The sequence below is a fragment of the Periophthalmus magnuspinnatus genome, chromosome 19 (assembly GCF_009829125.3).
Source record: "Periophthalmus magnuspinnatus isolate fPerMag1 chromosome 19, fPerMag1.2.pri, whole genome shotgun sequence".
Lineage (NCBI taxonomy): Eukaryota > Metazoa > Chordata > Actinopteri > Gobiiformes > Gobiidae > Periophthalmus > Periophthalmus magnuspinnatus.
In genome coordinates this window covers 27,657,596-27,673,837 of record NC_047144.1, presented here as the reverse complement: position 1 = coordinate 27,673,837, position 16,242 = coordinate 27,657,596, and the positions used below count along the sequence as shown (strand labels likewise).

At 37.8% G+C, this 16,242-nt stretch overlaps 2 protein-coding genes across 3 annotated transcripts in view; one reads left to right on the top strand and one right to left on the bottom strand.

Annotated features, from left to right (window-relative positions):
- Positions 1 to 261: 261 nt before the first annotated feature.
- On the bottom strand, positions 262 to 4,973 carry LOC117387451 (somatostatin receptor type 5). The gene is made up of 3 exons (XM_033984962.2): positions 4,917 to 4,973; positions 4,065 to 4,090; positions 262 to 1,186 (listed from the first exon to the last, which is right to left on the bottom strand). Exons 1-3 carry the CDS (start codon positions 4,971 to 4,973, stop codon positions 262 to 264), a joined length of 1,008 nt encoding a protein of 335 aa, XP_033840853.2.
- Positions 4,974 to 7,451: 2,478 nt separating this feature from the next.
- Positions 7,452 to 16,242, top strand: part of LOC117387508 (zinc transporter ZIP11-like) — a 146,413-nt gene continuing 137,622 nt past the window's right edge. The window contains exons 1-3 of one of the 2 annotated variants that reach the window (XM_033985024.2): positions 7,452 to 7,678; positions 12,085 to 12,202; positions 13,565 to 13,603. In XM_033985024.2, coding sequence (XP_033840915.1) covers positions 12,095 to 12,202; positions 13,565 to 13,603 — 147 coding nt within the window. In that variant the 5' untranslated portion in view covers positions 7,452 to 7,678; positions 12,085 to 12,094. The remainder of the gene's footprint in view (positions 7,679 to 12,084; positions 12,203 to 13,564; positions 13,604 to 16,242) is intronic. The other variant, XM_033985025.2, reaches the window with a different exon arrangement.

Genomic DNA, 16,242 nt, shown 5'->3' with positions numbered 1-16,242 from the left:
AATTTTGTTGGTACAGGCTGATCCTAACCAATTGCAGATTACATAATAATTTTTTTAAACCCATTTCTGAGGCATCACTATTTACTGTAAACTCTTCCTGGATAACTTGTGCTATACATTTAAATATTTGACAAAAATGCTATATACAAATACTACAATTACTGTATACAGTGTATTCTGAGTAGTGCTACAGAGCCATAGGTGAAGTAGCCAAATACAAATATATATACCACATTGCATTGATAATAGGTTTTTTACAGTCTATGCGAGAATGGTAATATCCGGTAGGCGAGTGTCATTCAGATCATAATGTTCTGTGCTGCACTGCATTGTGGGAGCCGACTTATGAGCTGGGCAGAGGAGCACTCGGAAGTGATGTCGGAATGTGTCGGAGAGGCACGCATAGAGGATGGGGTTGGCGCAGCTCCAGGAATACGACAAAAGTACCACCAATTCGAATGCTCTTGCGAAATTTTGAACCAGTCCAACATGATACAGTGAGCAGAAATTAAATGTGTAAAATGGCAACCAGCAAATCCCGAAAACAACCACTACACCGACCACCATTTTCGTAACTTGTCGCTCCAACCGTTGGCTTTCCTGATTCGGTGAAAGTGCACGGAGACGCTGCGATCTAAAGGTACAAATCAGAGCTGTGTAGGAAGCCGTCATGACCGTGAATGGCAAAGCGAATCCTATCACGAATGTATATGAAAGGACGCCTAGCCACCACGCATCTGAAGCTAGTTCCGGCATGCACAATCCTTGTTCAGCAGTGAAATGCAGCGCCATTGGAAGAATGGTGAGAAGCGAGAAGAACCACAAGATCGATGACACAATCTTGGCAAAACGCGGAGTCCTCCAGCTAGCGAACCGCAGCGGATTCAACAGTGCCAAATACCGATCGACACTCATCATGGTAAGACAGAAGACGCTTGTAAATTGGTTGATTCCATCTAGTACCATGACAACTTTGCAAGCCATATCCCCAAACATCCATGCATTTTGGAAATTTTGGCTTGCGATGAATGGTAGACCAATCATGAAAAGTCCGTCAGCTAGAGCCAAGTTGAAAATATACACCGTTGTCGAGGAAGATAGTTTGTCGAGTTTCAAAATGGCAGTGATGACCAAAATGTTCCCAGCAAGACCCATGACACAAACAATGAGGTACAAGATCGCCGTGGTAATGCTGAATGTACTGTAGTTTCCTCCAACGTAAAAGTACTCATTGAAAAAAGTTTGATTGTTGGGTGAAAAAGAGACATCCATTTTTGTCAAAGAAAAGTCAAAGCCCGTTGGGTTAGAATTAACTTCCACACGCAAGTCTTGAGAAAAATCAATTTCCAACTTTTCAGTTCATCCAAAAAATAATTGGTGGTATCACTAGCTCTGAGTACAGAGGAGACAGTCTTGCTTTGCCTGACTGCCTGACTCTCCACGGGGGCTGGTTTATATCTGTTTTTTCCCTGGTTGTGTGGAGAGTGGGACCCCCTCCGCTCCTCCTTGTTCATCAGTCTCATGAGAATGGTTTGACACACGCCCCTCCAGTAACAAAAAAAACTTCCACCTCCCCAACACCACCACCAAAAGTTCTTCTGTTTCCAAGGTAAACTCCAGGCCCCATCTGTTGCAATACTTTTGTTTCTATAACTTTCACTCACTCTTGTTCTTTACTGTGCTGGTTTTCTGCACCCCTAGCAAACTCTTTGCAACCTTTCTATGATTTTTCTATGTTTGGGGTTTCCTTATAGCAAACTGTCTCAAAAATAAATAAATAAATAAATAAAACAAAAACATAAAAAGAATTCTTAAAATTTTGATTTAAGAATTTCTATCTTATTTTTTATTTGACTTGTTGATTTGACTAGACTAATCCAATTCACGATGCATTCCAGAACATATTTGTAAAGGTCTTAACAACAGGGTGAGCAGGATTTATACAAAATATATATTTACATTTTGCTTAAGAAAATATGTTTCTTAAAGGGCCCATATTACACTATTCTCTGATCTATTTTATAATCTTTTCTCATCAAAAAGCTGTTCCACCTTGCGATGTCATGTGGTAAAACAGGAAGGGGCCCCATTGTGTTTTTAAACACCACACACTAAAATCATTTGGATAATTTCAGCTCTGGAATTGCCAATCTCAGCTGAACAAAAGGTAAAAGGAGTTGTTAACTTGAAAACTACTGCTTCATGACATCACAAGGTGGAACAGAGAGATTTGCATGTTTGCAGATGTACACAGACTAATAACGAAGGGCTACTCAAATGTGTGTGAAAGAAAAAAAGTCCAGGTATGTTTTTAGGAGGTAAAGGCATTCTAACATTGTTTCAAATGACCTTTAATTATAGTAGTTTGTGCAAATTATGAATCATTCAGTTATAATTTGGACATTTAAAATCACAATATTGATCTAAAATGACTTTACAAATTAAAGAAACAAGTCTGATGACTTGAAAACTGTAGTGCCCAATAAGAGCTGACACAGTTGGCACATTCGATGCTCCACATTATGCTAGCGTGATGCAGATTTTTTATCATTTGTATCAAAATGACTGTGCAGTGCTGCCTAATCTAATGTGTATCACAGATTAAGAAAATAAACATAGCAATGGCCATATACTGGTAACAAGCAAGGATTGGTCGGCAATATGGCATCTTGAAAATAATCGATTCCTCATACATGCACAAATCACTCCAAATTTAACTTCAGGTGAGGAAATGGTGAAGGGAAACAACTACCACATGGTTAAAAGCTCTAAAAATTTGAATAGGCCTGCTTTAATGTATTATAGGTTACTAAAAATACCTTGCAAAACATGAATTCTTACTGTGAATGTGCTAACATTGCCATAGATCTGACCTGTAACTTGGCCTTGTGGCATTACTTACTCTCTATATGGCTTAATGCCATACAGTTTAAACATAGCTAAAGCAATATCATCTCCATGGGGACAAGCAAGTGGCATAACCACTGAACCACCAGAAAAGTTACATAGTGCACGTTTAATGTAGATAATAGATTATAATATTCATGCACTATTTGTTTTGTTACTTCAAGTTAATATGCAGTTCAGTTATTCAAATCATGTGTAAATATCTCTACTCATTTTAGTTTTTCAGAACAGTTCAGAATGGGGTCACCCGGCTGCATTCTTATCAGGGCTACTATGATACCCATGCCCCACCCACCTCTCAGCCCAAACTCCCCTGTCCTGACAAGAAACAGGACCTCTGTCTATTTTCTTGGATCCTGTTTTTTGACTTTTGACATGGAATTGTTTTTGCATTTGAGTCTTCCATCCTGTCTATTGTTCAGCCCAATAAATCTTGAGGAGAAAGGTAAGCTAGGTATCTGTGTGATAGGTCTACGTCTTAGTGCAATTCATATAAGAGAACATACTCAGTGGTACTGACAAATGTATGGTACAGTGATTGCATTAAGGGCTGTGGCCCAAAGTAGGGCTGCAAGCACCCACCTGAGAGCAGTGAGAGAGAGAGAGAGAGAGAGAGAGAGAGAGAGAGAGAGAGAGAGAGAGAGAGAGAGAGAGTTTTTTTCAAAATGTATGCATTTGTTCATTTCACAGTGTATTTATTTCCAAAATGCATTTATTTCAAAATGTATCAATTTATTTATTTTAGTTTGTATTATGCCATATAAATGCATATAAGATGCATTCTTACAACTCAATACAACTCAATAGTCAGTGCAAGTTTAATATTAGCTGACTGTTTTTGTTTGATTCACAAGTTTTAAGTACTCTAGTTAATTGTGGTTACAGCTATGAGTCCATGGGGGCACTATTTGCAGGGATAAGTATTTGCTTTGTCTTCAAAAGTCTACAAAAAAAATAAATAAATCAATGCAATTATAGAAAAATAGCCAGGCTTAAAGTCAGGGTTAAGGACAAAGTTCTGGGAAGTGTCTGGACTGTTCGAGATGAAAGACAATGCAATGACTCGTGTACTGGTGCCGTTCAGATACGCATTGTTGGAATACCCCGAGAATTTCCTCATTCCTTGCTCAGACTACTCCACAAGTCCTCCCCTTTATACCTTTACCCAAGTGGCAACAAACTCCTACTAGCACGATCTTCCCATGACACACATTTCCTCTCCAGCACATTGTTTTTTTGGCTCCAATTAAACAGAAGGACCTTGTAGCTCTTAATGTGCCCCTCAAGGAGACGTGTAAGTCTTACAAGGCTCACCTCGGCGCCTGCTCTGGCGCTGCAGTTGCTGTAAAAACATCACTGAAAACATTTTGTTTCATGGGGCTATATTTAGAGAGCTCTAACAGTCTTGTATTTCACAGGCTGTATTTCACATTTGGGCTGTTTTCATCTGCATATGGGCTTGGCAGACTGAGGCGGGGGAAGGATGTAAAATATGCAATAACTTAATATTTATAATGTATACATTAAAATGATAAATGCATAGTCATAAAAATAGCCAGGCTAATGCCAGATTGATATGATTATCACTCAGAATTGAGTTCTACACATCAATCTAGAATGTCTCTCAGGAAAATAATTTGATTGATTGACGCCACAACAGTAGAACAAGCCAAAAAATCAAACCTTAGTTAAGTTGAGACAAAAACAAAGACATTTTTCCCTTCACAAATGCACAAAGAGATTCCTTGTTGTCCATATTTTGACTCAAAAGGGTCAACTGTCATTCAGACCTGTTGCTAGTGCTACCAGGGCACTGATTTGTCTAATATTGACATATTCATATCTTGACTCATGGACAAAATAGTGAAATAAAAAACCCAGGATCATGCAGAATGAGATAAAACAAACATTTTAACACCAGTGTGATGAGCCTGACAGCAGCAGTTACAGAGAGAGGGGCAAGGATTGGAAGTCAGTTGGAATCAGAGTCAATGGAAGCCCATGCTCACTTCCTGTTTGTGGAATGCCAGAGCCTCAATCAAACACCTGCATGCCTTATAGCCCATGTTATACCATGTGGGGGTTAGATCTACTACTACTATACTACTACTTACCATTACAATAATGAACCCTCTTATCTCATAGACAAAAATACATCACATACTTTACATTTTCTAATTCAAAGTATAGTCTAAAATAGGCTGCAGACCACAATATGTGTGGTCCCTCGTCAACACACACTTCTTTTTGACAGCTTATACATTCCAGCCATTCCATTGTCTTCACAGCAGTGGTTTTTCTTGGCTTACCACGCAGTATGAGACAGTAAACCAAAGAGAGAAAGAAAACATATCACCCAAATGACACCATCTGTGGTTGGCTATTTACCACAGGTACTATCCTACCAAACCAAGTAATAATTATAAAAAATATATATGCAATTTAAGGTCAAATTTAGGAAAAGGAAGTCTGTAGCCAGAGGAATGCATCTGTGCTAAGTGATCAGTCAAAGGTTAACATGCTTGAAATTACTGAGAACAAGAGGGCAACTCAGGAAATTCCAACAAAATTCTAACTTTTTCCAGGTCTGTTTCTTGTCAAAAACACGTAAACAAAATCAAGAGAGGACCACCACAAATGCATCCTGTTCTTCATCTGTTTATAAGTCTTTGTATATGAGATGCAGAGATAATGAAATCAAACATCAAAGCCTTATGTAAGTTGTTTTAGAGACTATTCAAATATTTAAAGATGATGAAGCATGTGGATTTTCTGTTTATGGGGTGCTAATTAGTTGCCAGTAAAACTGTCTTTTCCCCAAAAATGTCTAATTTTGGCACACATCTGCACCAGAACCTCTCACCCCAAGAACAGTCATGAGCACTTATCACTTTAAAAGAATCATATGTGAGAATTCTTGAATGTCTTTTTTTGAATGTCACAAACTTGACTTAACTCTGTCCCCAGATATGAGGTAAATATGTTCAAATCAAATATAGCTTTTACTGATAGCAACTGTAATGCTAATTTATTTTAATTACAAAAGCAATGGGAATGATATAGTCCATTTATGTTATACTTTAGTGTTTTGCTGATTAGCAGAATGAACCTCACATGAGTCTTTCATTTGGGTTGCCATTAGTTTAAACCTAAAAGGACTCTGATCTGAATCCTCATTACCTAAAGCCCAGCACTTGCAGCCAATCATTAATCAGTGCTAGTGCAGCTTCTGCAGCTCTGTAAGTTAGTTTTGAGCTTTCACATGAGACAAGGCCTGTCCATATACTCATAATGAAAAAACTTGGATGTGTCCTGTCTGCATGTTAGGGTACTTGGCGACCCAGGACCAGTAGTGATTGTAAAATACCTTTTTAAAAACTTAAATTTAAATCTGTTATTCTCTCTTTACTGTATATATTGTATTTCACTCAGCCAGACTCCTTATTTTATCTATGCTCATTATTGTTATTATTGTTATTATTATTATTATTATTATTATTATTATTATTATTATTATTATTATTATTATTATTATTATCATCATAGTTTAAATTTTACTAGTACGATCATTTTTTTTGGTTTAAGTTGCACCATACCAAAGCAAGTTCCTAGTTTGTAAATTTTGTTCACTAACAGTGGCAATAAAAAGTCTCTATGTCTTAATTATAAACACAGCATAATGTTTCTCTTTTATTCATAAGCCTTATACAGGTGTACGATGGAGTATAAGGGTCAGTTAAATAAAACAAATTATCCGGGCGCTTCGAGAATAAAGTCGTAGCATTTTGACATTAAAGACGTAATTTTATGAGAATAAACTCATAGTACTATGAGAATAAAGTCGTAATATTACGTGCATAAAGTTCTAATATTACGAGAATAAAGTCGTAATTTTATGAGAAATAGGCTACTGTCTATGAATAAGTAGACTAGTGCGTTATGGTTTGGCCCCCAAATCCTCTCTGGACAGCTCTATGGTGTAACCACCGATTCCCCTGCAGCCGACCACTTCCAGCCAGTTCCTCTTCCACAAAAGTAGCAATTTCAAACAAACTCAAAGCTGTCTTACTTCAAAGTACTTAAACTGATGGTAGTGTAGTGAAGGTGGGCCAAAAGACACAGTATTTCATCGTGCGTAAACCCCAGCTGAAAGTATATCCGAACAAAATGCTCCAAATTCTCCTTAATGCACTAGTTTACTCATTGACACACAGTATCGTATATTTTCATAAAATTACAACCTTATTCTCGTAATATTACGACTTTATTCTCGTAATATTACGACTGTTTCTGGCTTCGACTTTATTCTCATAAAATTACGTCTTTAATGTCGAAATGCTACGACTTTATTCTCGTAGCGCCCGCATAATTTATTTTATTTAAATGACCCTTATACCCCGTCGTACAGGTGTAATATTAGTGATAATTAATATTATAATACCGTTTGGCTGCTCACGTGACACATCTCCTCGCACGCGGCCGCTCCTCTCGGCCAAACAGCTCGCAGAGGGGGCGGGACTTGCGCTGTCATTGGGTGTCATAGAGACACGTGGACCGGGAAGTAGGAAGAAAATAGACAGCTGCTGCAGTGCCACTAGAAACAAGTGATCAAATAGCAAAATATAACTTATATACTAACATTACCTGGTATCCAACGAATGAGAGGCTAGCGATTAGTTTTAAAAGATCGGACTGGGAATTTAGCAGTCTTAATTCCTACAACAGAGACAGAAGGCAGCATCATCAAGTTTACGAGTGAAACTTTTGACAGGTAGGTCACGTACGTCACGTACATTTAAGGACTTTTCTATTGACTATCTGTTTCTACTCAAACACGACGTAAAATGCTACACGTAGGCTATTTATGCGTTAAAACTTTTACAATATATTTTAGTTATAAATGTTTGTAGCCAATATTGTATTCATCTAGTTAACCTACGTACGTGAGATTTTCAATTAAAAAGCTATAAACCAAATTTTAACATTTGCAATCAAATTTTAATTTTATTTTTTTTTTAAATTTATTTATTTATTTATTTCTTAAGTCATTTGTGCTTTATCAATGTTATTCAAGTAAATGTCCACATTTTTGGCCATTCCTGCACCAATAACTACCCATGAAGTGCCAAATTAAACCCATTCGAAGGGATATTATCCTACTACTAGTCAAACTAGTTTAAAGTGAGTGTGTTACATCAGTAAATTAAAGATGCAGTATGTAGCCTAAAAATGCATAACAAGTAATTCTTTTGGGACTTTACCATATTACCATTAGTCAAATGAACCAAGCTTCTGTAGTCCCTGTGGTGCACTGAAAGAAACCTTCTGCACCTTCTCATCACTTAAAGTAACTGCTCTGCTCCCTGTACAACCCTTAATCTATTAGGGCAGAGCCAGATTATCTTATTGATAATATGATACGTTGTCTTTAAAAATCCAAAAGGTAAATAAAAGAATGTTGAACTTGATCATTTCTATCAGTGACTAGAACCTAGAACCTGCTATATTTTAACAGTATTAGTTACAAAAGCATATGTGAACCATAAAAATGTAAAAATAACCTCTTAAAGTGGAGTTGAAAATGTACTGAATTTACACTGCCTTGCCAAAAAAAGGTCACACATGCCTTTAACTTTGATTACGGCACGTATTCGCTGTGGCATTGTTTCAATAAGCTTCTACAATGTCACAAGATTTATTTCCATTCAGTGTTGTATTAATTTTTCACTAAGATCTTGCATTGATGATGGTAGAGTCTGACCGCTGCACAAAGCATTCTCCAGCACATCCCAAAGATTCTCAATGGGGTTAAGGTCTGAACTCTGTGGTGGCCAATCCATGTGTGAAAATGATGTCTCATGCTCCCTGAACCACTCTGTCACAATTTGAGCCTGATGAATCATGGCAGTGTCATCTTGGAATATGCCCGTGCCATCAGGGAAGAAAAAATCCATTGATTGAATAACTTGGTCATTCAGTATATTCAGGTAGTCAGCTGATCTCATTCTTTGAGCACATACTTTTGTTGAACCTAGACCTGACCAACTGCAGGAGGCTCGTACCCATTTGCTAAAAGTCAGGTGCCGACTTTTTTTTTTTGGGCAGGCAGTGTATTAGAGCCTAATATGTTATCACCGTTTTGAATGGGGGACGTTTATGTAAAAAAGTCACCTTCAGGACACTCAAGGGTCATATTGCCTTAAAGGTACATCCTGAATAAACAGTAAAAAGTAGAAAAATGCCATTAAAACCTTGAACTAAATTTAATACAGCCTATTATATATCACTAAAGGTATACCGATACCGGTCCAATATTGTATTGCACTGCATTGCACTCTACATAGTTATTTTATTAAGCTCAGCATCCACACCAAAGGCTGAATGAAGGTATCAAAGAGGTAACACAAGTATCTTTTCTGTCATTATCACCATGTTTTAAGTGTCTACAGAGCCTCCAGAATCTGCATTTAACCTGCTCTGGGCATTAGCAGTAGTATTAGCCGCAGACATCAATTCCTCCTCATTCTGGAAACTGCAGTGTAGTAGCAGATTAGTGAGTACTCACTGATACCAATACCTGCAAATTGTGCAGTACTGGAGCTTTTGTCAATACCAATATTGGTATCAGAACAACCCTTCTTATAACCTGAAAATTAAACAAACAGACAAAGAGTCAAAGGAGGAAGGTTCGTCAGGGCATGAAACTGACCCCTAAGTGACTGAGAACCAGACAGGTTATACTGTCACCACCCACAAGTTCTTTAGCTCCAACCCCTGACAAAGGAACACCTCAAAAACAACTTGACCTTAGTGGAGACCAAAACTTGAGATAACAATCAAACTCCTTGACATGAATCTGGATGAATTCTCTCTGCTTGAATCATAAATGTCATCACAGTATCTTCCTTTCCAAGTGTCCCCAGAAAGTTCCTCCTCCTTCTCTTCACTCTGTTTCTCCTCACGCTCCTCTCCATTCTCTTCCTCTTCTTTCTTTTTCTCTCTGTCCTTTTATTTGTCCTCCTGCTCCTCTTTGTCCTCTTTGTCCTCCTTGCCATCACTCTTCTTCTCTTTGTCCACCTGTTCTTTGGTCTCCTCCTTTCCACCTCTTTGCTCTTCTATCTCCACTCTCCTCCTCCTCAGCCTCCAACTTACCCATTTCTTCACCGGACATCTTTTCCATACTTCTACTGCGATCTCCTTTAGTTACTCCATAAGTTGAGCTTACCTCCGCCTGTTCATCTTGAATGCAAAGATCCTCTTCTTCTATCAACAGCCTAAAGAGCCTCTTCTTTACTGTGGCTTCTGCTCATTTTTCGGACCCCAAATGGCTGCTGTGAAAATGACCTAGGCAGTTCTTTGTCTTTTTTACATTTTGACAAAAATAAATAAAAAACATCTGTCAACTTTGTACGGGCAATCAGAGGGGACATGTCTTTTGAGGTGCACTTGTTTTGACCACTAATAGTTATGTGTTCACTCAGGTGCCACAGGAGGCCAGTCACGGGGTCACAGTGTCTGTGCTGGACTCACAGCTAATCTTTCCCGTCAGACCAAAACAACCAGATCAGTTTTATTCAGATTTCTATTGTTATCCAAGGTATTGTAATGCTTTTAATCATATTATGCGTTTATAATGGATGTCAATGGGGAATTCTGCATAAACCTCTCCCATTCAAAACACAGTAATGCACATTTTTTTCCCCCCACCATGAATTATTGGCATGTATTAGGCTCTAACAAATCTTGTTCAAGTTTTTCACGTCACTCTTTTAATTTTGAAAATATGTAATTTGTTTTCTTTTTATTGTTTACTCAGGGTATACTTTTATGGCAAAGTTGCATTATAATAATATACCATGTATCTATGACGTTTGCACATGTATGAATAGATTTTGAGGTAGAGGAAGAGATTTGAGTAGTAGAAAAAAGTAGAAAAAAATGAATCTATGCAGATTTTATGGATATTCAAAAATTGTGACCCTAAGGTGACCTCTCCCATTCAAAACACAGCGATGCATCAATTTTTTTTCCCACCATGAATTATTGTATTACCGAAATACTTAGACACAATGTAATTGGGAATCAAAATATTAAGCCCGGAAATAATTTTATCTTAGCCTATAACTAGACTCAAACAAAAACTAATTGATAAGCTATTTGTGTCTTGTGCCCCATAGCCTATGGTGAACCAAAATATTTGGAGGATTTGTTTGCATACTGGCTGGGTGTGACAAACTTCTAACCATCACGACAAGACAAATGTTTATTAAAGACGTGGCAGTTACAGTTACCTGCCTTTACTTCTTTGTAGGGTTGTCACAAGAATAAAAAATCAGATACTATTCAATACTAAAACTACTATCGAAACTAGATACTCATTAGAGCAAGTATTGATGCCACAAAAAAAGTAATTTTAAAAGGACAGAAATAGCTTTAGAATAACTGAATACCTGAATAGCTTTAGACATCTTGAGCTATAACAATTATGAGACCACGTGGATCCATGGACAGCTGTGGTACCTACCTGGATAACTGAGGGATTACACAGATAAGACCACATGGTAATATGAAAGAAAGTATTATTAAATGCTGAATATTGTAAAGTAAAGAGTTTTTAATTATTCTTGTGGTATCAGAATTGGTATTTATATGGATGCACAGCTGAAACCTGATATTAACCTACACTAGTGTAGGGACAGAAAATTACCTTTTTTCCCCAATAAGCACAGTTAGCTAATTGCAAAAAGGATCCAAGTGTGGTATGTAATTGCTATTTATCTTACAAACACTATCAGTCTTATTACATCATATCGAGTGAACTGTTACCATGGAACCGATACTCGATACCCAAAATTTCCTGGACCAGTGCTGATATCAGATATCAGTATTGGTACATCCTGTATTGAGTATTAAGTCTATTCCTTATTGTCAAAACTGAGTTTGAAATTTTCGTATCATGACAATACTATCTCCTCTGCATCCTTATTGACACTTCAGTAGTACATAATCATTCCCAGGGCAGTGTCTGTAACCCCTCTGCCGTCCAGGTCTGATCCATAGTAGTAAATTTAAACAGCCAAATTGATCCCAGGTTCGATCTGATTTACCTTTTTCCGCAAAGTGCACCGGTTCCAATTTGGATTCACCATATGGGGCATTGTGTCTTCTGTTCTGTAGGAGCGGCATCATGCTGGAGGGGTATGGCCCAGTGACACAGGCCCTGCTGGGGACCTTGTTCACATGGGGTTTAACAGCCGCTGGAGCTGCTTTGGTCTTTGTCTTCTCCAGTCGACAGGTAAAAATTTATCATAATAGTTGGACTAAATGAGTGTGGGACAAAGTTTGAACTGAGTAACTAACTGTCATATGTATTTTTTTTCAAAGAAGACCTATTGGGGTTTTTGTCTTATTTTACATTTTGCACATTTTATCTAAAACGACTTAGTTCAGAGCAATGCTGGTGAAAATGGGGGTTGATCAGCAATATGGAGCCACGGAAATAAGCGTTTAGATATTGCTCAAACATGCACAAATCACTCAGAATAAAATTTTGGGTGAGGGGAAATGACTGTAACACGGATAAAAGCTCTAAAGTTTTGAAGATTTAGCATAATATGTTTGCTTTAAAAAAGCAGAGGTTCCAGTTAAAGAGAGATAGGTCATGTTTATGAAATTTGAAATAAAAAATGCTACCCTATGTCCCCAGAGAAGTGGTAAACATGTTTAAAGCTAAAAAATTGGCTCTGTGCACAACAGTACCTAGCTAATTCGCTGTTTATTTATTTATTTATTTGACTGGGACAGTGCATGTTAATGAACAAACATGGTTCAACATGAATGTAAACATGCCAGATTATAGCCAAAGCCTGGTGTCACTACTTACTGTCGTATCATATCATTATGGAGTTTTTGCTGAGCTGCACTAAAATGTATAAATATTTGAAGATCAGGCAGCAGACAGCTTATATATATATATATATATATATAATATATATATATATATATATATATATATATATATATATATATATATATATATATATATATATAATGTATGAATGCTCGGTGAGTGAATTCACATGAGGCATGTCCATTTACTGAGAATGAGTAAAACTTGCATGTGACCTCTATATCAACCCAGGTTCAGTTGTGATTGTAGTTTTCTTTTTAATCCGTAAGAGTCCAGGCCACGATAAACTCAATCAAGCTTTTTTTTCCTAGAGACGATTTCTACAATAACATTCAGTAGAACAGGAGCTATGCAGATTTTGTAATTTCACTTTTAAACCTTTTACGTACTTGATGAAAGGTTGCCTTATTATTAACAACAAAACAAATTAATTCAGATTTTTGTCCCTGTGCTTACTCAAGACAGTATTGTAGTTCTATCATAAGCTTGGTCACACTCATCATATCCAGTCACCTTTGTGTAATAGCAGTTTCCACTGTCCCACACATGTTGCCCTTTTTTCAGAGCACTACTCCTCGGATATGGTTGGTATTTTGTTGAGTATAAGATTATTGGATCTGACTGTCTCCTTTCTAACCAATTTCTTTGAGCTAAGCTTTGAGTTGCCTTTTGCCAGTCTATTGAAGACATCCATGTTCCACAGTTTGAAGCTATTGATTTGACACTGTTCTCTTCTGTCTTTTTCAGAAACGCATCCTGGACGGTAGTTTAGGATTTGCTGCCGGGGTAAGTCAAATTGAAACCAGGAGTGAGTGGTCTGAGAAAAGACTCCAGTAAGCGTAAAAAGGGAAAAAAATGAATGTAAGAATAATGGAACTTATTTATAATTTAAATTTAAAGGGTGTATTATGCTAAATGTTGGACCTTTCTACAATGTTATAATGTTCCCTTATCAAAAAACATGCCTCAATGGGTTTTAAATGTCATCCATGCATGTTTGAGTAATGAGTGTTCTCTCCCGGGCCTTATTCAAAGTCTCCTTAAAGTTAGCAGTACAAGCCTGTCCAAGGCTCAGCCCATAAGACTATGTCACCCATGCTCCCGCATGGCAATTTTCCATAAATATACAAAAGTAGAATTCAAAACGATACACTACAACTTCATAAATCTCATGCAATGTGCAGTTTGTCTGACCAGATATTCCCTGCTTCATTCTGTTTGAATCCAGGAAGGTCAGACCATAGAGCATGACAAACCTTGATCTGAACCACAGCCACAAATTTGTATCATGTGTGAACACAAATGTTCACATCATTCACTACTTCATTTTTTACTCCTAAATTGCCATGTTTGTTTTTACAAGATTAGAGCAATAGAGAATAGAGAATAGAGCTAACATCTTGAAAAGACCTGTGGTTCCTGTTGGGAGGAAAGCTTGATGTTTATAAAGCATCTTAGAGTGGCAAAACACGACTAAACTCCTCATATTCTTAGGTCATTACACCACTTTGAATTACAAATCAACCTGGCTGTGTAGACTCTAGTGCATAGAAGCAAATCCTCTACAATGCAATCACATATCTCCTTGTGGGGCGACAGTGGCTCAGTGGTTAGAGTGTTGTTCCCCCAACCCGAAGGTCGGACCCGCTCGGACCAAGTTCTGCCGTTGTGTCCTTAGGCAAGACACTTCACCCACATTGCCTAGTATGAAAGTGGTGTGTGCGCGAATGATAGGTGGTGGTCGGAGGGGCCGATGGCGCAGATTGGCAGCCTCACTTCTGTCAGTCTGCCCCATGGCAGCTGTGGCTACAGTAGTAGCCACAGCTGCCCTGAGCCACTGTCACCCCGTTATGGTGCATTTAAAAATGTTTGGAGACACTCGAGTGGACCTGCAGCTCAGCGCACAGGCACACAGGGAGATGGAGCTCCACGCATTGGCGCACTAAAGTCACCTCAGTTAAAACTGCACTAAAGTTCGTTCAATCTCAACTGCGCCACATTTTCAGTTATTTGCTGTTGTATAGCCTAAGAATAGTTGGTTTTGTTATTGTCTGGTTGGTGTCTTATATTTATATGAAATGGTGACATTCTGCAGTTTATTGGACAGACTTGTTGAAGCTCACATAGCGTAATTTTGGTGGCATTTTGTTTGGCATCATTAAATCGCATTTTAATTTTTTTATTTTTGACAGTATCTGTGAAGGTTTCCTACTCTTAATTGTGAATGCAATGCATGTTTATTGGTTTTGAATGCTCCTGAAATTAAGTGTTGCTTGACTAGCCTATATTGAGGTGATGTTGTAATGTGTAAGTGTGACATCACTGAAGGCCCCTTCCGTGTTGGTTAAGTTTGCCTAGGGAGTATATCATCATTGCCATTATCAGCCATGACAAGAACCATCCGAACAGATTAGTGAAGGTAGGAAGTTAGGAAGTTCCTTTAGCATAGGAACCTTGGGAGTTTCCTAACCAGCTGCTAGGAGCTATGAGGCATCCCACAATTCACTTCAGATCAAACTGAAATTAGCTGAACTGAAGTTATACACTGCATCAGATTAAAATTAATTAAAATCTTCTGCCTGAATAAAGTCAACTTTACAACATATTAAGCATAACTACTATAGAGACACATCAGCTCATTCGATACTGTAATGTGTTTAATGCAGCTTTGAGCATATTTGTTTAGAGAAACGGAACTTAAAACCACATGGTTAATTTGCATAAACTATAAGCTCTGAAAAAAAAGTTTGCTCCTTGTGCTGCTGATGCGGTCAGCTGTTGTCAAGCTAAAGGACGGGATTCAGTGTAATATGTTTCCCTTTCTGTGACAGATGTTCTGTGCTTTTATTACATTGAAGGTGGCTCATGTGTTAACTTTTCAGAGATCATACAATACATATGCAGGTTTAGCACAGCTCTTTATTTAACAGCAGTCATTTACTCATGTGGAGTCACATTATTTATCTAAGTGAGAAAAAACATTGACTGTAAAAACTGACAGGTTTACATAATTCTCATAAAACTCAGCGCATTAGCAGAGGATGGTGCGCTTGTTGTAGTCTGTCTTATGGCTGTTGTAGTTTTTACTGAACAGCTGTTGTCCACCTGGTTAGGAGGATTCAGAGCCACCAATACACAATCCACAGCAATAGCTGCTTCTCCTCTGGGCTCCTCCAGTTTCGGATTGAGCCTTGGTGTTGATGACACAGATAGAGGAATTCTGTTTTAAAACTAAGCTCTACATCCTGTATTTTTGTACTTTTACATTTCCACCAACTGATACTTAACTAATGTAAAACTATGATAAATATTCACCATAGGTACTATCCTACCAAACTAGCTAATAATTAGAAAAACATGACAACCTATCAAATGCACTAAGCGATATTAAGCCGTATTTTTCAAGTTATGACTAGCCTTAAAAC

Coding starts and splice junctions, on each gene's coding strand:
- LOC117387451 (XM_033984962.2), bottom strand. CDS start 4,973: ATGGGCTATAAGGCATGCAGGTGTTTGATTGAGGCTCTGGCATTCCAC. Junction 4,091..4,916: donor TGGCATTCCACAAACAGGAA/GTGAGCATGGGC, acceptor TCGTGCTAGTAG/GAGTTTGTTGCCACTTGGGT. Junction 1,187..4,064: donor GTTGCCACTTGGGTAAAGGT/ATAAAGGGGAGG, acceptor ATTCAGCATTAC/CACGGCGATCTTGTACCTCA.